Source organism: Phalacrocorax aristotelis, chromosome 10 (genome assembly GCF_949628215.1).
Source record: "Phalacrocorax aristotelis chromosome 10, bGulAri2.1, whole genome shotgun sequence".
NCBI lineage: Eukaryota > Metazoa > Chordata > Aves > Suliformes > Phalacrocoracidae > Phalacrocorax > Phalacrocorax aristotelis.
Window position 1 is genome coordinate 16,333,089 of NC_134285.1, and position 23,501 is coordinate 16,356,589.

Genomic DNA, 23,501 nt, shown 5'->3' on the forward strand with positions numbered 1-23,501 from the left:
TTTGGCATTTTAATATGACACAGAAACCATTATTACATATATCTACATATTGTTAGACACCCAAGTAATAAAATTGCTTGATAGAACAGCAAATATTAAAACCAGGTGGTATTCCTATGATCATCTAGTAGATCATCCAGAGATTCCTGTTCTTGTGTGACCAAATTCCACTCAGTATTCACCACATCTAGTCAAATAAGTTTTAACAGGTGAGCATTTGGTTGTGTTAACTGACTCAGTCACTATAGATTAATTTTAACCTGCTAGGAGATGAACACTAAACCTGAAGTAATCATGGTCTTGGACACAAGATATTTCTTGATAGCACTATGGAAGGACAGTTTATTTTGTCTCTACTCTAAATGTAACAAAGAAATCAAATATATTGGGTTTGTGTGGCAAGGTTTTGGTAGCAGGGGAGGGACTACAGGGGTGGCTTCTGTGAGAAGCTGCTGGAAGTTTCCCCTGTGTCTGACAGAGCCAATGCCAGTCAGCTCCAAGGTGGACCCGCTGCTGGCCAAGGCCGAGCCCATCAGTGACGGTGGCAGCACCTCGGTGATAACAAGTTTAAGGAGGGGAAAAAAACATGCAATTGCAGCTGGAAAGAGGAGTGAGAATGTGTGAGAGCAACAACTCCGCAACACCAAGGTCAGTGGAGAAGGAGGGGAGGAGGTGCTCCAGGTACCAGAGCAGAGATTCCCCTGCAGCCCGTGGGGAAGACCATGGTGAGGCAGGCTGTCCCCCCACAGCCCATGGAGGTTAGCAGTGGAGCAGATATCCACCTGCAGCCCCTGGAGGACCCCATGCCAGAGTAGAAAGGAAGCTGTGACCCCATGGGAAGTCCGCACTGGAGCACGTTCCTGGCAGGACATTGCCCCCATGGAGAGAGGAGCCCACACTGAAGGAGGTTTGCTGGCCGGACATGTGAACCCACCAGGGTGGACCTATGCTGGAGCAGTCTGTTCCTGAGGACTCCACCCCGGGGAAGGGACCCACACTGGAACAGTTCGTGAAGAACCGTAGCCTGTGGGAAGGACTCACATTGGAGGAGTTCATGGAGGGCTGTCTCCCACGGGAGGAACTCCTCTCTGGAGCAGGGGAAGAGTGTGAGGAGTCCTCCCCGAGGAGGAAGGAGTGGCGGAGACAACGTGTGATGAACTGACCACAACCCCCATTCCCCGTCCGCCTGTCCTGCTGGTGGGGAGGAGGCAGAGAAATCGGGAGTGAAGTTTAGCCTGGGAAGAAGGGAGGGGTTGGGGAAAAGTGTTTTCAAGATTTGGTTTTATTTCTCATTATTCTACTCTGATTTGATTGGTACTAAATTAAACTAAATTCCCCAAGTCAAGTATCTTTTGCTTGTGACAGGAATTGGTGAATAATTTCTCCCTGTCCTTATTTTGACCCACAAGCCTTTCATTATATATTCTTTCCCGTGTCCCACTGAGGAGGGGATTGATAAAGCAGCTTTGGTGGGCACCTGGCATCCAGCCAGGGTCAACACACGACATCAACCCCCTGGGCAGAAACCTGAAAGGACTTTGAAATTAAGACTAAAAGTTGCAGAAAGCAACTACTTAGAAAACAGGGTAAGCAGTTTTGTAACCATGGTTTGAACGCTAGATGCATTTGCATCACTTTTTAAATAGTGGAGTCCCAAAAACCACCTCACCAGAGCCTGCTTAAGTTCACTGCCATACAGATTAAAAAACTTCTTGATACTGTTTTTTCCACACGCTCAGCAGACAGATACATGATCCAAAATACAATTGCTTAGAAACATTGTTGCAGTTTAGGACTGTTACATTACTTTCTTTGCTAATCCCACTACCCCATAAGGGAAAATTTTATTCTGTCGCAGTGTGCGTGAGATTCTCTCTACTCTTCAGCAAATCAGCGAAACGTGAACCTGACTTTGAGGATGTGATTACATCCACCCTATTTTAATGTTTTCAGTACCACTGATTTGAATGGAACTAACGCAGTACTGAAAAGCACGCATAAGCACTTTCCTTGGCCAAATCAATGTCTCTGTTTGAAGAAGGGTACCCCTTCCCATTGTGACCTTACGGTCTCAATAGCTACAGAGAGCAAAATTAAGCTGCATGACCATGTGGAGGAACAAAATCAAAAAAGAACAACTTATAAATGTCTTTATGTTACTGTAGATCACACAGAAGCAGACAGTACACAGAAACTAGCAACAACAGGAGTGACCATAGGAATTTACTGTTTAAAAAAATAATTTCAGAGGCACTGGTAATGACTGGGGGGGTGTTTTAAATATATTAGCAGTTAGTATTTCATGAGCACATATATTTTCAGAATGGAGTAAGGCATTTTCTGTAAATAAAGTGCTATTCTGAAAGAACAACATATTAGAACTCCTTCCCCTGGAGAGAACAACTGCACACCCCATGTCAGGCATTCTGCAGGAGAGTGACCACAGCATGCACTTTTCACCTGTCACTACAACAGACTGTGTGACCAACTTGGTTGAAGAAGATGGGCAACTATGCCCCAAGGAGCTGTTTTTCTAGGTTTTATTCAATTTATCCCTTAGTATTATTATTATTAATGGCTTCCACCTACATTTTATTCCAAGAACTGCTTTTTCAAAGGATTTTGCTTTTATTTGTACAGCATATTCTTTCTTCCTTTGATAAATGGTAGTGCTGCATTTACATAGCAGATTCCTCTAAAAAACAAAAATAAAGAGGTTATCCATTTTGTTCCTCAGAAAGTGCTATAATTGTGAATTATTTTTAAAAATTCTGATGGCATCCGCTTCACAGATGGGTGGAGCTTTTTTTAATGAAGATGACACCCCTGCAGAGTGAATCCATTAACAATAACACGCACATAGATTGTTGTCTACAAGATCAGGCACAAAACAATAATTTGCTGTTGAATTAGTTATTTCAGAATTGTCTTGCTATAATAGTTCCAAGTATTTAATCGGTCTTTTCAAATGCACTGGTTTTGGCTGGGATAGAGTTAGTTCTCTTCACTGTAGCTGCTAAAGTGCTGATGGCACATTGATGCTTCAGTTGCTGTTAAGCATCGGCTCAGTGTCACTAAATAGCGCCTGTGGTATTTAGGGACCTTTCCAGCTTCCCGCGCTCTGCCACGTGGGCAGGAGGCTGGGAGGGGCGGGGCCGCGGCCGGGGCAGCTGACCCCGGCTGGCCAAGGGGATGCTCATTCCATACCATGTGACACCACGGCCAGTATATTGACCAGGGCAGCTGGTGTGTGGGGGGGCAGCTGCGGCTCAGGCACTGGTGGTGTCGGGCACTGGTGGTGTCAGGTTGGTGGGTGGTTGTGTCACACGCTGCTGGTTTTGGTTGTTCATTCCTACTTCCCCTCGCCCCAGGTTTCGCCTCTCGTTATTTTCCTTTTCATTACATTACTGCTGCTGTTGTTATTGTTTTATTTTAATTATTAAACTGTCCTTATCTCAACCCACGGTCTTCACCCTTCTGATTCTCTCCCCCATCCTTCTGGTGGGGGAGTGAGCGCAACGCTGTGTGGGGCTGAGTTGCCAGCTAAACTACAACATCAAACTATCTAATTCTTTTATAAAAAAAACAATGGAACCAAAGAATTGAAGAATTTGTGCAAAACAGTCATTCAGTCTTAATCTCAGTTAGAATGAAGACTTCTCTTCAAAGAATGTTCAAAATAGTGACAATAATATTTTAGCACTTGTCCTCCACACCTTTCAAAAAAAAAAAAAAAAAAAAAAAGGAGTAGTCAAATTCCTGGGAAGTGTTCCAATTCATCCTGCCTCAAATGTTCCTCAAGTTCCTGAAATTATAATGGGAAGACTACTGAAATAAACTAAATGACCCAGAAGCTACGCAACCTCCATTTTGCTTATATACGAGGTGAGACTACCATGCTATGAGCTCATCTGCCTGGCAAGCCAGAACTGAAAAGGTTATTAATGAAGAGGATACACCAATTCATCTCTTACAGTAAAGCTTGATCTGGCAAGCCACTTAAAAATTCCATTGATTTAAAAGAATTTTATTTCTAGCAAGTATCAATGCTTCTAGATTTCCATTTCTTAAAGACTCTCATAGCATTTTAGTTTATTCTTGAAATTCCATACTGGTGAAGTTAGGGAATTATTTCAGAAACTCAGTGTTACTAAAAATTCAGCTTTTAATATACATTTTTGTGTAGTAGCTTACTTTCCTCTTTGTGGTCTTACTGATGAATCTGTTCACTAAAATATCACCCAAACATCTTAAAATATAGATGATAACAGAAAAACTGAATCTAAAATTATTACTTTTAAAATATCATGATTTGAGAAGAGAGTTTTACTTACAATTTTTAATACTTGGAGCTGGTAATCCAAGAGTAGCTTTATGATAAATCCTACATATTTTTTGGAGGTTTCAGACATTTTTCTATATAAATACACATACACACAAACTTTTCTTACACTAATTACACAATTTCCTACATTACTTAACGTGAAGCTCTTGGCATTTATTATAGTGCTTAAGGTGACATTTGGCAGTTCAGTCCCCACAGATAGGACTGTCATTATTCCTATGGAAACTAGTTTCACTCCTCCGAAATGTGTAGCCCATAGAACATGATAAATGATAGGAATAAGAGCCTTTAAACAGAATTTAATTTCTTTATTCTTCAAAGTATGTAGTGCTAGATACTTTCCTACTGCAGCTTTTCAGCGTTTACACTGGCAAGTTAAAATGACTATCTAGTATTTATGAAAAGAAAGTGAAGAAAGACCTGACATTGACACGAGCAATATAATAAAAGCGAGCTCTAAATTCAGCCTCCTTAATCACTTGAGGAGTTGAAAACATATGCATCTTGCAGGTGAATAGGCTGATGAGGTAAGCAAATCGGTTGTCTAATCAGAAACTTTTTCTTCCAGCTACCAAAGTCTCAGAGGTCAAAGCTAAAACCCTGGAGAACTGTGCTGGCTACTGTAACTATACACGCCCTGCTACGGAGGGAGACAAAAGGGCAGGGGGAATGCTGAAAGAGGCAAGCAAGAAATAAGACCTAGTCATAGGGGATTCCTAAAAACCAAGATTCTAAAAACAACCTCAGAAAAGACAGCCAGGCTGAAACATTCATTTGTCCCCTAACTGAAGGTAATGTGATAGTGGCCTCAGAACTTAGCCTGGGTTTCAAAGTTCCTCCTGTTATTTTGGGATATGACCTATCTATGCACATGCACGGTAAGGCATCTTCCACCAGCTCTGACAGATCACAGTGTTGCTGTCAGCCTCTCAGGCCACTACTCTCCAACAGCATCCAGAATTCAATCCGAACAAAACAATAAGACTTTCTGAAGAGCCGATATTAAAAAAAATAATAATCTTACCTCATTTAGTAGTTATAAGATATTGGGACACAGACTTAGGGGTTTTTGCCCCCAACAGAGTTCATTTGCAATGAAAAACTGCCATGTGAGCAGCACTTACACACAGAGATATGTGTCAAAGTCAGCAATAACAATTCAGTCATCTCCAGCACTCCAGCTTATAGTTACAACTAGATAAATTTTCCGGGGAATAATTTGTTTATCCTACTTATCTTTTGCACTTGTTGGGAAATGTTTACTTGGAAACATATTGTCACATCCATCTTCAGGTCACTTCTTATGCTGTATTGCTTCTGACCATATTCTACAAGGCACCTGACATGCTGTAATGAGGAAAGGACATGGCTTTTCTTTATGTCGGCTATTTCATCCCCATGAAAATTGGGAAGAAATCTCCTACAACCCTCCTCCCAATCTATAAACTGAAGAAATTCACAGGAAAAACTCATTGGCTTCAGAATTAGTTTGGGAATGAGGTGCAAAGTTACACAAATATTTTTATCTGAATATTACATACCCTCTTTAACACTGCCTTCCACACACAGTTAAAACACTGTGCCTGTATTTGGTATCAAATGTAACATGCATGACTGCCCATTGGTAACCTTCCCAAAGACATTCCTAGAACATCTGTATAACTCAAAGGTGCTTGATCCTCTAACAGCTGGGAAGTACAAAAATTAGTCACAATATTAGGAAAGCTAGTTACGACGAAGGAGGAACATCTTTAGAGTACTGCAAAGGCAGTTTGGCTCTTTCCTCTCAGTCTCAGAAGAGGAATTCAGGTTCACACTTTATCAGAACCATCTGCTACATATTTCCAGAAAGACAGAGCTAGAACCAAGGGGCCAGTTGCCCTCCCTGGCACAACCACTGAATTACAAATCATCACTTTCCCAGAAGATGCAGTTGTCTCAGTTCAGATCTGTTTTTCTTTGTCTCTGAAATAAGAGTTTTCTAAGATTTTAAACAATGCTAATACAGGTCTGTGTTGCCCCCTGACTGGGAGGTTGGTTTGATGCCTGGCTCAAGCCACCAGTCCTAGGATGGAACAAATTCCTGATTCATACCTTGAAGTGATTATTTCCTCCCCCAGATAATGGAAATCCTGCTCCAACCACAGGTACCTTAATCAAATAACAAAGTCTGAGAACAGCTGTTGATGCCTCCCTTTGGGTTTCATCAAACTTTGTTCCTGCTCCAGCACAGCTACAGCTGGTTTCTAATTTGATACTGATGAGAGACAGGTCATTTAAAATAGTGTTTTAAGGACCATTCCACTCAGTCTGTGTAGCTTCTCAATTTCATTTTCCCTCCTCCCCACCCCATGTGTGTAATTTTGCAAAGATCTTTACATAAAACTTCAGTGGTTTTAAGGATTCATCAGCTCCTGCTGCTTCCTCTCCACCCAAAAGGATAATGCCAACTCTGACACTGCAATCATTTACACAGTAAGTAATTGCAAATCAGAGCAAAGATTGTACCTCCAGGTGAGGAAGGAGCAGCAGGAACAGATGAACCCTTCAAGACTCCATTTTCATGCAAATGCCCCATACGATAAAGAACAAAAAAAATATTAGGTGCAAGAAAACATCCCTGTTTGTTCAATGCAATGTATGTGTCAGTTCAGCAGGACATACCAAGGCTCTTTTAATACAAGTGTACTTTTACTCTAAGGCTTTACTTAGAGGGCTTAGAGTTTAAGTTTGGGGCATACATAAAAAGCAGATTCTAGCTCAGGTCTTGGGAGATTTAGGAAGATCCCAATGTCACCTATGGAGTTTTCTGCATCTTCTCTAGTTTAAGTGAAATCAGATTATGTCTAGAAAGTGTTACACAGAAAGCAACAATCTCCCTTAGGTCTACTGTGCTTGCAAGTCAACCTCTGTTGCAGTCATATTGAAAAATTAATTTTGAAGGTGGGGGAGTCTGCCTGGCCTTTGAAGGCCTTTCTGGCACCAAATGCAGACAAAGATTATATTGACTATGACCCCACGTCACCTTCAAGCTGTAGCTTAACATATAAACCCTTTGGAAGAAACCTGGCTTTTATTATCAGCAATAATAAACACATTCCCAAATTTACATAAGGCCTTTCATCAGAGAAACTCATGATGCCTTTCAAACTTTAATTAAGTTTTAGTTGAACCTAATGGAGGCATGCATGTTAAACTGTTATTGTTGCCATTTATGAAATGGAAAATCCTAGAATATGAGAACTTTCACTACTTGCTTTATCTGATTCAACTAATTCTTAGTAAATCATGCTAAGAAAGCCACTTTGGGAGTCGGGGGACCTTGACTGCAGTAATATAAGTACAGCTAAAAGCAAGAAAATTTTAGCTTCTTTTTAAGTTAAAGATGTAGGAGGAAAATTACCATGCAAAGAGAGGAAACAAAACATTAGTCAGATTCACAGCTGCATTCTTTTTCTTGGCTCCCTAAGGAAAAATGGATCTTGGGACATAAGACACTAAAGCATTGGTTTTCGCCATCCCTCTACAGGACAGCATCCAGTGCCAACAAGGTAAAACCGCTAAGCTCTAGACACAACGAATGTCACAGGTTAAACATTGTGATGAGTACCAAATAATTTAAACATTGTCAAAGACAAAGGAAAGCTGTTTAAATAGAACCTGACATCCAGCTCCATGAAACATGCTCTTAACAGGTGTCATCCTCTGTTGCTATGACTTTAGTGGCTGATTTCTTTGGTTTTTGAAAGGGAGCACCCACACTACCTTCAGATTTTGAGGAAGAATTCTCAAGAACAGTGAAGTACCTTGGGAGTTTCATGGCAATGCCCTGCATTAGTTCCCTCTCTTCTTCAAAACCTTGAGAAAAGCAGGCTGTGTCCACTGTTTATTCCCTCACATTTTATCCATATTCCCCTACCAACCAGCTTCCTCCCTTCAACTGAGAGGTTTTATTTCACTAAAACACAATTTCCTTGCCAGGTAAAAGCAATGAAATTCCATTATCCTGGCTCCAAATCCCTTTTAAAGTCTCTGTAAATAATAAAATGTCTTCATAAGGAAGACTCTTCAGATGATCATACATAATTTTTTATTACAGATGAAACCTGAAGCTTTTGACACTTGAAGCTGTTGGACACTGACACTTGAAGCACTTCACAATAGAAGCCTTTGGAATTACTTGGCTAAAAGGTACTATATAGTAAGTGCATGTTTATGTGATGTTTTGATTGCTTGTTTTTGTGAGGAGAATGGTCTACGTACTGACTGCAGCCAATTTCAGTGTCATCTGAGACAGCTACTATTACAGACAGCAAACCTCACTGACTTAAGATTCACAGTAAGGGTTACCCAAATCTCCGTTTCTTGGTCCTATTGCTGACTACTCTAAATGGACACTGTGCTAACAATGTGTCCTTAACTGACTTATGGTAAACAGTCTCTCTACCATCTGCCCGCAGGAACCATACTCTACATCCCCAGAAGCGTCCACACTTCTGCTCCCAGTGGAAGAACATAAGGAATCAATTTCAAAAGATTAAACTAAAAACAAGTGGAAAGAAAAGATGAGTGAATTTTCAAAGTCCTGTAGACAACATGCACTTTCTTGAAATGACAGGAAACAGATCTTACACCTTGAAAGTAATAATTTTTTTCAGACAACAATTCCTTAGCTCAAGGATTAAGGTCAGTAATTTAAAAAGCTGAAAGCTTTTGTTTATAGGCCAAACATGCTTATTTCATTTCCAGGATTCCTTAAGTCAGCATGCCAAAATTACACAGGAAGGAAGTAGTGTATTTTGGACTTTGGGCTCAGAAAGAGAACAGTCCTGGCAATTATGAAAACCGATGCAAGACTAAAGTAGCAGCAAGGATGTACACACCTTTGCACAATCACATAATACATATGTAACTAACTCAATTCTGCAGTCTCTGTGAATTGGTACAGTGTTCAAATCTCAATACTAATTTAGTAACCTATAACAGCTACTTCTTTAGAACTTCCAGATGAATGGCTGAGTATTAGCATGTGAAAAAGCCCCCTTCCTTTAGCAAACAGATTTAAGAGTAACATGTTTAGCAATTATGCAGCTGGTATATTAAAAAAAAAAATAAAAGAAAAAAAACCCAACACTTAAGGAACTTCAGTAAATGCTCATTTTACAAAAACAAGCTTTAAGAAAGTAAACAGATAATAGGATGATATCATCTGCATACGTGGAATCCCAATGAAAATTGCCATATACTAGAAAACAAACAAATTCCTATGAAATACCATTAATTGCTTTATATTTTTATTTTTTCTTTACTAGGTGGTTTGAGTGAAGATATTGCTCTGTAGGATTATGGTTTTTCCCTAGTGAAAATTAAAAAAACCCAAACAAACAAAACGAAAAAATGCATCTGTCCTCTCAGCATTTCCAGGCATCCCAGTTCCCTAACCTTGTGCAACAACTGTTCTACAAAATAAACTTCGCAGTGCATGTGAACCTTTAACGTTATAGCACAGCTCAATCTGTTTCAGCAGAGGCAATACTATATGTTGCACAAACACTGCTAAAAGAACATTGTTATGGCACAAGAGAAAACTAAGAAGTTGCTAGGCCTCAGAGCCAAACTGCCACCACTCTCTAATAACAATGTACTTCATCCTCTTAAAAGGTTGCCTATACAGCTGCCAAGTGAACTCCTGTTTGCTGACAGTCCCTGCCTGCTTTCACTTTGCCTTGTCCAGAGCATCCAGTGATGATTCCAACCACCTCTGGAGGTGAGATTTCTCTTATCTAGGATTTAGATAGCAGTTACGTATCTTCAGGAAACAGGTCACTCAGGTTTTTCTATGAAATACACAACCGGCTGATCACCTTCCAGCAGCATCACGCAATCCTGCTACAGTGACCAAGAAGTCAAAGATCACATTGGCCCATAATGTATTTCAGCCATGCAGTTGGGTTTTTTCCTGGTTTTTTTGTTAGTTTGTTTTGCTTTTGTTAAAAGATTCCCTGCTAAGAACAATCCACACCGTACATATCCCCAAGGGAACAGCTTTAGCAGCTACCTCATGTACAGGTTACAGACATAAAGTCCTGAGACACCAAAGTATAGCTCATGCCACAAATATATTTGGCCTTTTGTCCAAACTGACCCATCAACTAGGAAGATTAAGAATCTTGGAAAGTAATCTTTCAGGCAAAGTTAATCTGTCAACAGATAACAACATGATATTAATTCAGTTTAGGCATCTTGGCTGCATTATATAATGAAATACTTTTTGGAAAAAAAATCACCATTCAGCATATCGTAAGGGCAGGAGGTGGCTGCCTAATATCGCACTGATCTAGGACAATTAGGGAAATTAGAATACAGCTCAGGATTGTGTAACAGAATGACTACTGACAACTGATGGCTGGTTATGGAAAATAAGTGTGGTCCAACTTGAAGTGATTTTTGATTGAAGTTTTGGAGTTCCATTTATAAAAATAATTATTTGTAATATACAAACACACTGGAGTACTAACATACATCTCCAGATTGCTGTAACTGTACAGCTATACCACACACTTTAAAATGAATTGAAACTAATCACAAGGGGGCGGAGGGGAAGAGCAGGGTCATTCCAGTTAAGAAACCTTTACAGTTATGTCTCTCAAGGATCTGTTCTTCCATGACTAATATTTAGTGCTTTTTTTTCAATAAACTGGGGAAGGTGGTTAGGTATAAATCAAGTCACTGGTAATTTTCAGACAGCTAAAATCAAATAGCAGTGATAAATTCTGGACTTGCCTGACAGAAAAGCACTTCCATATGGACAAACACAGAACCGTTTGTAACAAAAGGAGGATGACAGTATAGATATGCTCAGCAGCAATGTACCAATGCATTCACTATCTCATTTGCTGTTCTTGGTAAATTAATCTGAAATTCAAGGCGGAGCCGTACCTAAACCATTGAAATATTAGCAGGGGACCATCCAGCAGAATCAGCTTGCTTCAAAAATCTTGAACTTGCAAAAAGCCAGAGAGGGTGGAGATGAATTTCTTCAGATAGGGAACACAGACCTTCAGGATGGAAAACAAAGTACATGGATACAGCTACTTAGTTTATTCAAGAGAAGGAGGTAACTTTATTCCCATTGTGGGAGGCAGATCTGGTGCAACAAGTCTATACAGGCTGGCACGTGCAGTTGGGCAAATTCGAACTAAAGAAAAGTTTGTTGGGTTTGGTTTTTGTTGTTTTTTTTTTTCTTTTTTTACAGTGAGAATAATTAGCTACTGCAAGAAATTTACCAGAGATTTGATTAATTGTCCATGACCTGAAGCCTTTAATCAACACAGGAGTTTCTTTCAAAATCATGTGTTCTAGCTTAAACAGAAGTTATGGAGTTAGTACTAAGTTTTAACAGAAACCAGGGTCTAACAGTCAATTCTAGCCTCGAAATCTAAGAGAAGTCTAGGTATTAGTGCTCAAGAGCATCATGCCTTTGTGTAACATGTACTTACATAGAGACCTTAGAAGAAAATATTGTCACATAACTAAAAACTATTGTGCCTGCAAGATTTGGAAACCAAGCTGTAGCAAGAGGAAGAAATTTTATTCTGCTGCTTTTCCAAGAATCAGTCTTTTTTTTAAAATCTAATGCAACAGCTTTCTACAATATCATAATTTGTTTTAAATTAAGTAAAAAGTGATTAATTGCTCAAGCAGCATTCTTTCCATTTTATATAGACTCTCTTAATTCACAGACAGTTTCTAAACATAACAGTCAATGATTTTGCCATCTAGAGACAGTGAAAAGATTAGGTTTTTTAGTGTAAATATATATTAGTTAAAGAAAAAACCTCTTGGCATCTAAGAATAGAGGTTACTTCACCAATGTATTATTGATGAGAATGCTTACTTTCCATTTAGTTACGGCCCAACTAAAGGAACTTATATAATCAGTGTGATGACAGTTTGGAATTTTACATACTAGAGCCATTTTTATTTTTCATGGTTAACTTTCAGTTTTTGGAAAATAACATCCACTGAAAATATTGTGTGTTGAATACAAACTATGCTTCAACTAGTAAAATAAACATCTGTACTATGACAGAAAATTTATATACCTTATATCAATTCAATACAAAAAAAACCACTTTTTTAAAGCACATGTGTAAGTAAATGAAAAGGTCGCCAAAACTTGCATAGTGTAAGTGGAACTGGGATGTATACTTAAGTGAGACTGACAGATTTAAATGCAAGATAAGGCTATGCAGCCTATCTCACTGTCTCTTTCTTCCACCCTTCTTCCAGTGTACCTCAGCTGGGACCTATTTCTCTCCCATCATTCTAATCCTGTGCTAGCAAAATGCCTGTTAGTGTACAGGTGCAGTTGTTCTTCCTGTAAGTATATTTTTTACTCAGCTCCAGCACAACTTTGTGTCCTGATCAACCTCAAAAACACAGTTATTATACCTTACCAGAAACTGTCAAACACCTCTTACCCTTGCTGGACCTCTAAACAGGGCTAGCCATGCAGCCTTACAACACCTGCAGACATTCTGACTTACAGCAAATGCAGAAATAAGAAATTTAAATGGCTATGAGCTTACATGTTATTTGAAAGCCTCATCTTAAAGAAACCTTGTGAACACCACCTTACTAAACCCCCCAGTCATTAAGGTCAGAACAAGGAGTTTGAATAGATACCACTGCTTCTCTAAAACAGGAATATACCACCCTATTCACGGGCATTAGAAATAATTGAAACTTAGTGAAAACCTTAAAACTCTTCATCATCTCCTTACTACCAAAGATAACCAATACCACCCAAATAATTATTGGAGCTGAGGAAATATAGAGCCCTTTAAGCGTTTGCCATTAATGACATTCAAAACCTGCCTGGATGTGGTCCTGTGCCCCCTACTCTGGGTGTGCCTGCTCAAGCAGGAGGGTTGGACAAGACCTCCAGAGGTCCTTTCCAGCCCCTACCATTCTGTGACTCTGAGTTAAAAAATAATTTTTTTATGAAGTGAAAGACAAGATTTGTGTTATTGCCTAGGGATCCTAGTAACAAAGTAACATTAGAAGCACAATGATCCACAACACAGACTATACTTCCTTGCAAGTACCTGAGACAGCAGAACAGAAATATTAGCATCCTGTAGCATTATCATCAGACAAAACTCCTTGTAATGGCTTGTGTAATATGACTAAAATGCATTCTATTGTAAGCATGCAGAAAGAAAATAGCAGGTAAAAGATAGATTTATAAGAATTGTTGTGCTTAGGAAACCTTTTTTCTCTTTTTTCTCTTTAAACAAGTGCTTTTAGGACTAGAATGAAAGTATCCTTTACAAGGACTGCAACTACCAACATGTCCTCTCCTGCCACTTCTTATTGATTTGTGAATCTTAGGTGGACCATTATTAATTAAATCACAGCACAACTAATTGAAAAATACTCCATTATCTACCACTCTCAGCCAATGACATTAGGTTAAGTTACTCAGCTGTTGTATTTTCCTACACCAAGCTATTAGAAGATTCCTGTTTAGTAGCCAGCTTGCTTCACAACTGTTGAAAAAGTTAACTCCATTTTAATAATGGCTTAGGCTGCCAGAGTGAGAGAGTTCAGGACACAAGACAGCTATCAAAAGTAAATGGTCTGTATTCTTAACTTAAAGGATAAATTTCTTTCTAGTTTAGAGAATACTATGTGTAATTCCTTGAGCTGTTTAAGAACTGTATGGTGGACAAATCATTAGAACATATTAAGTGCATTCTCTAGGGAGAAATTACATGGGTGGCAGCGCATCAGATACTACAGTATAATTTAATGGAACAAAACAGGCAACTCTTTAGTAATAACGCACTCACAAATGAGTCTGAACACTGAGGACTCCACAGGAAAGGGAAAGCTGGTGAAGCACCAGCCTGCTTCCATTTTCAATTTTTTCATAGCTTCTGGCATATTTCCTATTACTTCAATCCAGGCTAATGACTAAGACTGCAAACATTAAAAAAAAAAAAAAACAAAACCACCAAACCAAAACACCCATAAAGTAAATAATTTTATTAATGTCTAAATCATAAAGACTTGAAATAAAAATGTTTTTCATAATGACTGGGGAATTATTCAATGCACAATAACATATACTGGGTTACAGAAGGAAAAAACAGTAGCAAATAAGAGCAATGCATCAATACCTTAGTTTTATATCTCCATTAATTCAACTCTGTAGACCAGAGATGTCTTTGGCACTTAGAAGATTTTAATGCATTTCAATCAAGAGTAATATTCCTAGAAAAATTACAGTATTAGGCAATTGATTATTCAAATTGAGACAGAAATGTTCCATGAATGTTCCCTATCAGTGAAATTAAACTTCCAATTGGTAAATAACAAAGGGCTTATGCTACTCTTGGTTGCAACTGCATGTTAAAAATAGGCAGTCATTCACTGAATAAAATGAAATTTTCTGCATGTCAAAACAATCAGGCAGTCCATATTAAGTCTTTAGTTTTGTACACTTACCCCCTGCCATCTAGTGATCTGTCCTAATAACTACAGTAAAAATGGTAAAATGAGGTTCTCCATAAGGGTTCATTTCTGCTGCCTTTAGTTGTCTTAGACAATTCCTTAATGCACTTATTCTTGCTCAAGTCACAGTGACACTGTTTACTGACATGGCCATTAACCAGCAGAAGGTTAACAGGAGGATGAACCAGTTTCAGGGAGGACATTTCTATCGACATGTTCTTGGACTTAGAATCAAGTCCAAACCAATCTTTGAAGATGATTTATCCACACCTTTCTACAAAAGGCTGCCTTATTAGCATTTAGCAAATATTTCTGTGGTGGTATCAATACTACCTCTCACTTCTTCTAAAGAATGTTACCTCCTTTCTTCCCATTTCTAAAGGCAAATAATTATGCCTCCGTCCTGCATCACAGAATTTGATTGTGTTCCAAACCAAAACAGCAGAAAAGTTAATTCCAGCATATATCACAGTTTGCCTAACAAGTTAATAGACTAAATCCTTAAGTTATCCTCTAAATTAGGTTACCAGACCCAAACCTAGAGAGGAATGGCAGAGGTAGAATGCTTTATATATCATGTTCCAAATGTCATGCTGTTCAAAATGTTTCAAGTCTATGGTGTCCTCCTAGAGGAGGTCCATTCCCTTCCGTGACTCCTGAGGGCAAAAGGATCTCAACATATTTAAACAATATTATAAGGAGGAGGGGGAAAAAAACTAAACCAAAGCCTTGACAGTAGAGTGCTTCAATCTGTTTAGGACCCTGAAAGTCAAAAATAAGCACCTTAAATTGGACTCTCAATCCTGAATGTACCCAGCATTCCAAGTTCTCTCTCTCTAAACATGAATCCCTCTTCAAAGTAATATTAATAAGTATGATCAAGAGCACAAAGCCACACACATTAATAAACCAACTCTAAGGAGCAAAAAAAATTTCTAAAACAAAATATCTATATGAGAAACCACATTAACGCAGTGTACAGTTGCGTGGCAATGCATAGAAGGTCAAATGTCAGACTTCAGATCCACTTCTTAGACTTGAATCTATGCTGATACATATATTTCATGAAAAAGACTTGAGTTATTAAGCCAGAAACTACTTTTCACATAAACTGTGCTAAACATAAGAGATAATAAATGTGCATTTCATTTGTCTAGATTAACACCATTCTCATACTCAGTGCCTCCTTCTATCTTTGCTATTTACCTCAAGTACTTGCATGACAGCAGCTCTCACTGCTAAAGGTACATGCTAAAGGTTCTCAGGTAAATCCAAACGCAGGGTTCAGTTCCTATAACCTCAGCTGGTCTTTACAGAGCTTTTAATATGATACTGTGAATCCAGACCTGTCCCTCACATGTGGGAATTTTACCTTGGACAGAACATTAGGCCCTTTAAGTTCCAAGCTCATATCTTAATTCCTAGAAAATCCTTCCTCTCCTCCTGAGAAATAACCTTTTAAATGATCAGCTTTCCAAGGTGTGTTTTTCAGCTTTCCGAGGTGTGTTCTTCTAACAGTCTGGGAAAACTGGTACACCAGCAAAGAGCTGAAGCAGAGTGTTTCTACTAAATGGGCCAAGTACAAGTTTAACATGAAGCGGCAGTCACATGTTAGGGAGCAATGAAAGAGGGAAGGTTTCTCTTATCCTTAACCATAACCTGGCCAGACCAAACATCCAGGATCTGGGTATCACCTGATAGTGCCACTGTGGAGAACAGAAGGAAAGGCCACAGGGACTGAAGTGAATCTTCATTCCAAATGTCTCATGCAGGCAGTGATGAGGGTGGGAAAAGCATGCCAAAAGTTTAATCTGACATGAAAGGTAGTTTCCCCATATTTCAACTGACTAAAAATTTCCAAAAAATTATTATCTGCCTTTAAAATTAAGTATATTTAAGGAGTGGCGCTCTCAACACTTTTCAAAGAAACAATGACAAGATTCAATTTGTTCTGTATGCAAAGATGAGGACATCACATAGCATACCACATCTTGTCATGTAAGCTAGCTGTATTTAAAATATCTATTAACATCTGAGATTTAGAAGGGTGAACTTGTCACATGCTACAAGTTTAATGTAGTCAATTCTTTAGAGTTGATCAGCAAAAGCAGTTTGCTCCTTCTACAAAAGTACTAAAGAACAAGTTTTCATATACTTTTCTCAGATCTTTCTTTACAATATGACAGTCCTAACACTGCAATAAAGATACAGCTTTTGATGTTACCAAGGAAAAATTGCAATTTTTCTTCACTCTACTTCTACAGTGTGCTCTTTTTCAAGTCTTCACAAAAGCAAAGGCAATTTTTGTAAAAATTGGAAACACTGCTTTGATTCCCAAATGCATTAAGTTTTTCTGAAAGTTTTTTAAAGGGATGAAAGTTCAAGCTCTCTCCTACGCATTCCTGCACAGGTGACATTACAGATGAAAACACAGTTAAGCCTGCTGGATGGTATATGAACATTAGAAAGTCAAACCAAACCCAGGAATTTGGTCCTGCTCTATAAATTTTGACAAATGTTTAGGGGGAAAAAAAGTTTGGTTTGTAATGAAGCAGGCATTATAAATACAGAAATATCTTTGCACCAAAATCCAAACAGCCTTCACCAGGCCATATGGACTAACAGTTGCGTAAAGAGAAACCAAACAAGACTGTATCCTCTAAGTACAAGGATACATGGATTACAAGGATCCAAACTCTTATCCAAGAGTTGTTATCACTAACTCATAACTCGTACAAGCTAGTCAAGAGAAGAGCATGTCTATCAGCCTATAAAAAAAAAAAAATTACTTGAATGGTTACTTCTTCACATGCTTTCTATTTCAGCAAATACTATTTTACACTAAATTAATAATTTCCAATATGTGCTGGAGCATGGATTGGGTGACAATCAACCATAGGACATCCCATAGCTGACAGTTATGGTCATCCTCCAAGCACGCAAGAGGTAGATTGAATTCTACAGAGACCCTGGTTAAATATTTCTACCAAAACTTTTGATGAAAAGGGGTGATTCACCAGTTCTTCCAAATGTTAATTCCCCACCATCTCTACCAAATGATAAATTTTTAAGTTGAACCTTACTACAAAGATTGCGTTCCATTTGGTTTGAACCAAATCCCTCATTCTGATGTTATACAAAAAGAAACATTACAGAGGAAAAGATTACATGGCCTTAGACTATGTGATTCATACCTGCTGTGAGCAGCTTCCTCACTATAAATGAGAGTAATAAAAAGAGAAGGCAAGAAGAAAATTCTTTTAATAAACATCTAAATTAACAATTACAGTTTTACCCCAGGTTACTACATTAACAAGCTACTAGTACTAAGTGAAGGAATCATTCCAGATACCACTGCAAACCAGTTGTTGGCAAATGCAGCCCTTCATCGCCATGGCAAACAAAACAGTTCCGTCCAGTGAAGCTAGTGGCAGAAATGTCCTCTGCAACCAACTTCTGCGCAGCAGCCCCTACTGTTATAAATACACAATGCCAAGTAAATACCCAGAAGTATTGTGTACCATTTCACAAGCATACAATATAGATGGTGGTTGCATTCTCTCATAATACAAGATTTCATAATAAGTGAAGTAATGAGTTAGAGTAGATGACCTAGGTAGGTATCTTTCTTCTAAACTTAAGAATGGATGTTGAATCAGGTAAACAGTGGAATAAACAAAGAAATAGCACACTTACTGTGCTGATTTTTTTTATTACTAATCTAAAAATGAGTCAAAGCCTATAATTTTTTTAATGTCCTTCTTCAAAATAGAAGCCATAATGGACTATCGGGAAATGTTCTTCCAATGCATGCATTGATTACCCATACCACTGTGCCTATTAAAATAAAGATTCTTCTAAGCACAGAAATGAAGTCATTCCAGTGTTTCCTAAGGGCACACAGTCCATCTTTTCCAGCAGCTTGCTCTCTACAAGGTAAGACACATTTACAGTGATTGTTGAACAAGTTTTTATTGTTTTTAGAAGAATTTTATTGTTATTGTTTTATGTTAACAGAATTTCAAATGTCACACAACATTTATTTCTAATAATGTCTCCAACTCAGACGTGCTGCTTTAAATGGGAAAGGGAAAAAGAATACTGCAACTTTATACAAAATGTAGTGTAACATCCCGAGCAAGAGTCCCTTGAAGTGAGTGGAAAGGAAAGCTTCAGTGAGCTTTGATAGATTCTGAATCAAACTCAGTTTAAGGATTATTATAAAAACTATTATTTTATTATAAAAACTATTTACAAATAGTTTTGGGGGAGAAACAAACAGTAAAATAATTGCTCATTATTGCATTTATTTTGTGAATACTTTTAGCAACCCCTGATGAAAAGTCATAATATAGTGTTGGAGCAGATATAAACAAATTCTTGAAAGGATTAAAAAAAAAAACAGGTATCCATTACCACAGAACTTTCCTGTAGTGGTAGAACACTAATAAGGGAGTAAACCAAGCCTCACAAACGGGGCAGAGCCATGATTTAGGTGTGCATCATTCTGGTATATTCTGCATTCTAAAATTGACCCCTCAAAAGACAAAGTAAAACTTATGCAATTAATGCTTAATTTTCAATAACTTCCTAATTAAATATTATAGTAAGATGTACTATCAAAAAGACTTTTACCCCAACCCATAGTGGTATTTAGTTATGGATGCTTATAAAATGGAATGGATTTAAAGCCTTTACTTTCAAAAGAATACAGATAAAAACAAGACTTAGGATTTGACCAATTAACTTGCTTGTATAGTGTATATCTTTGGGGGGAAAACCAAATACCTCTACCAGAACTGGTATCAGAATAACAGTGTTACTTTGATATCTCAGAGTTAAAAAGAGCATGCCTTCATAAGCATTGGAAACCCCAAAGACTTATACCGAAGTGCAACTATATGCAATTACATGGACTGATAAAAGAGCCTTTTGCTTGTATAAGCTGGCACTGTAGACATATTTGAAATACCTGCTGACAGGCACAGCAGCTGAGCTAAATAACCAGTCAGAAGACACTGACAAAGTCAACCTCGTATAAAGATCTGATAATGGTAATATTTATATAGACAACTGTTCAGCAGCTCTTTTTTGCAAAATCTCAGGAGATTACATTTGTTCTCTCACCAGATGAGATCTCTAACCACCAACTCTCCTCTTCCCTTGGAGGCTGTACCCTCATCCCCAGCTGTAAAATAGTATTCCACAACATAAAGGCAGTTTAAAGTCTGAATGGACAGATTGATAAACAACCCAAGCGATCCAATTCAATGTACCAACTGTTACCCAATTTCTAAATAGATACAGAGAGCTGAAAAACAAGCTTTAGCAGTTGATATTCTGTCTCCCCTCACCCCCCCTAAAAAAAAATCACTTCTCTGCCATACACATTTTGCAAGCAGCTGACAGTGCGAGTCAGGTTGAAAAACATACTCCTGCACTAAAAAGCAAGTAGCCAAGATAAGAAAGTAAAAAGTAACGTTCTTATAATCTCAGTGAGATGGGACACTTGATCACATTTGTCCTACACTACTTGACATCCAATTACCAACTTCAGGGTGACAAATAATTTCAAAGGTAACCTCACGGCCCTTCCCCTTTCCCAGCTCAGAGCCACTAAACATCCTCACTTACACTTTTGCCTTCATCACCTCCGTCGGGCACGGGCTCTTTTCTGCCTAAACACGGCATTATTTCTTCTGCTGCTGCTCCTCTGTCCTTCCCAATGGTTCCTCCTTCATTCCCCAGCTTCAACCTCTTCCCCTCAGGTTGAGAATCATCCACGTCCTCCCTCCTCATCTTGCCATCTCTGCCTCGCTGCTTCACCACGTCTTCTGGGCTGCCAGAGGAATTTGACATTTTTAAAGTGTTATGGACTTTTTTTGAAGACTGATGAAGCTGCCTTTTTTGTGGGGATTTGGCTTCTGAGAGCTCGATGTGCTCTCGCTCCTCTTAAATTTGTAAGCGGTGTTTGGAAGCCTTTGCAGGAATTGCTCATAGCACTTCTGCTTCTCTGCCGCCCTCTCCTGATCACTGGGTAGCACTGTGCCCAAGGACAGTGCCCAGTGCATGCGTCTCACAAGCTTCTTTCTATATTCTACCCCCTGCACCTAATAAAAAGTAATAACCTTCCCTATATTGATTGTATGCACAATTCTGCTGCTTACGTTGCCAAAACCCTTGTACTTCTGTTCTACCTGATCCAGAGTAATGGTGTTTCCTTAAAGTACAAAATATTTGCTGGACCTTCTTTAAATCCAAATTTACCTCTGTCCCCGATGGACATAGTGCTTCTGGTTCTATACTGTTATTGATGCCAAGAATGATTACCCATTGAAAGGTAAAGATTGCTTTAATTCCAAACAGCTTTTTTCAAAATTATTTCATTATAACTTTTTTTTTTTTTAAAGAACATCCTTACTTTGTAAATTACCTATGTATCTTCTAAATTCATATTTCACATCATCACATCAATTTTGCACAATGTGTTCTGGTCCTACAGCTGTAGGAATGAGATTAAAATGAGATTAAGACAACCCAACATGACAGTTTATAGATCTTTGTTGCTCTCTCTGCCAGGTTATGAAGAACACTAACATATATAACCAAATGATTGGTGTAATAGCTGGACTTTTTTACAAACAAAAAGAACAGTAACCTAGTGTTTTCATATATAGGCTACAAATGCTGCTTCACCTCATTCTTCCAATACAGAAAGCAGGGTTAAAAAAAAAAAACAAACCCACTGTAATCCAAGTTCTGTTTTCTCCTGCTTAAGTGCTCGTAGATTTAAGCAAGGTTCCTTACATCTCGCAGAGTGAAGTAAATCCCTAAGAAGCCCTCTGCAAATATCTAGAGATGCTCTAGTCAGGGACTTGGGGACTGTTGACTTACAAAAATCCTTCACCCTCTTTCCCTGCTTATTAACAACGTGATCCAACACTTCCCCCAAGCCCTTCCCTCTAACCTTTCCCACCTTTCCCTCTGGCTTGGAGCCTTGAAAGAGTTCTACAACTGTTCAGATCATCTAGCCCATACTGGAAGGTGCAGATCTATACAGTAAGAGCAGGCAGACTGCAAATGCCCGTAGCTTTCTTCTTTCTAGCGTTCATTCACCACTCACACCTGCTTTTTCCATCACACCTGTCCCACCATGTCCTTTAACCCCATTTTCTACTTCTGCTTATTCTTTCTGTACATTCTCCAATATTCCTAAAATATTAAAAGACAGAAATAATCCTGAAACTAAAATTTTGTTTTAACTATTATACTGTTCAGGCGGATAGCGTATTGGTACAGTAAACTGCACCAATGTTGGCTGGAACAGTTTTCCATCCAAAAGCTTTGACTTCATAGAATCCAAGTGCTTTGCAAGAACTTGCAAGTTCTACCAGTATTTTATTTGTGTTTGAAGTGGAACCAGGCAGCTACATAGGCTGCCTCAATGACCAGTCCAGCCAAATTCCTGCCAGCACACTTGACAGGCAGCTGCCTAGCTTCTTGCATACTTGTGTCTCCAGGCTGTCTTGATCATAGGCAGAATCTGCTTCTTCCAAATTAAAAAATAAAACATTCAGATCCTTGTTTTTGAAGCATAGCTGCTGTTTTTTAAGAAATGAAAATTTACAGAGAAAGAGACTCTATTTTTGTTTCTAATTAAAAACAAACATTTTTGAAATGTCAATATTTTCATGCAAAGAAAAGGAGAAATGTCAAGACAACAAATAAATTCTCTGTTGGTATTCAGAGAGAGAAGGTTGGTCAGGCCTTTACTTCCTATTACTTAGTGTGCAAATACTGTATGGTAAGGATAGTGTAACAACTATTTTATGTTTCTACAGCATGTTGCACTAAAAGGATCCCTGATATCAGGCAGTTCTCTAAGACATTATTCTACACTATAAGTTTAAGTTGGAGCATCAGGCTTTATGCATGGGGCTCGCTTCAGGAACAGGGTCCAAATCTTTCAGATCATTACAAATTTCAGAAGAGGATAAAGTGATCAACCTGGGAGAGGAGTCAGTGCTACAGAGGTTTCTAGCTGCTGTCATTACTCTGTATTGCTACATCCCTTGCTTAATGTCAGCCTGATTTACTATTTCACCTTCTGACTTGACTAGTTAGCTTAACAGCTAGCATCTTGGCCATATTCACTCCTTTCCTTTCTTTGACAGAAGTCACTTTGTACCTAATGAGCATTTTTAGATTTCAAGTCCCACGTTGGTTCTTCACAGAAGCTTTCTGATCATGAGCCAGCTAGAGCAATTATCACAACTCACTAAAATCTAAGAAGCTATTAACCAGGAAGGTATGCCAAACTGAGTAACAAAGTGCTTTGAGCCCTTGGGAATTCTCACACAGCCTGTTTTCAAGACATTTCTGCTTGGAATCATTGTTAAAATATGCAATAATATCAACAATAAAATAGAACGGCCAGACTTCCACAGGTATCATATGCAATATTATTCTCAGCAGTCAGTCCAACTCTAGGCAGCATCTCCTCTTGGACTGTAAGGTATGCTAAGTGTAATACAATCGGCACATTGTGCACCCTAGGGCACTGTTCTGAGAGGCCGGTGCTCAAACTGAGTGAGATACAAACACATCCTGGGATAGGGGTTACCAAAAAAAAAAA

The 23,501-nt window shown here is 38.6% G+C and overlaps 1 protein-coding gene across 1 annotated transcript in view; it reads right to left on the reverse strand.

Moving 5' to 3' along the window:
- Window positions 1-23,501, reverse strand: part of RBFOX1 (RNA binding fox-1 homolog 1) — a 1,436,581-nt gene that overhangs the window by 1,341,032 nt on the left and 72,048 nt on the right. Inside the window, exon 4 of the mRNA XM_075105333.1 lies at window positions 20,501-20,705. Coding sequence (XP_074961434.1) covers window positions 20,501-20,665 — 165 coding nt within the window. The 5' untranslated portion in view covers window positions 20,666-20,705. The remainder of the gene's footprint in view (window positions 1-20,500; window positions 20,706-23,501) is intronic.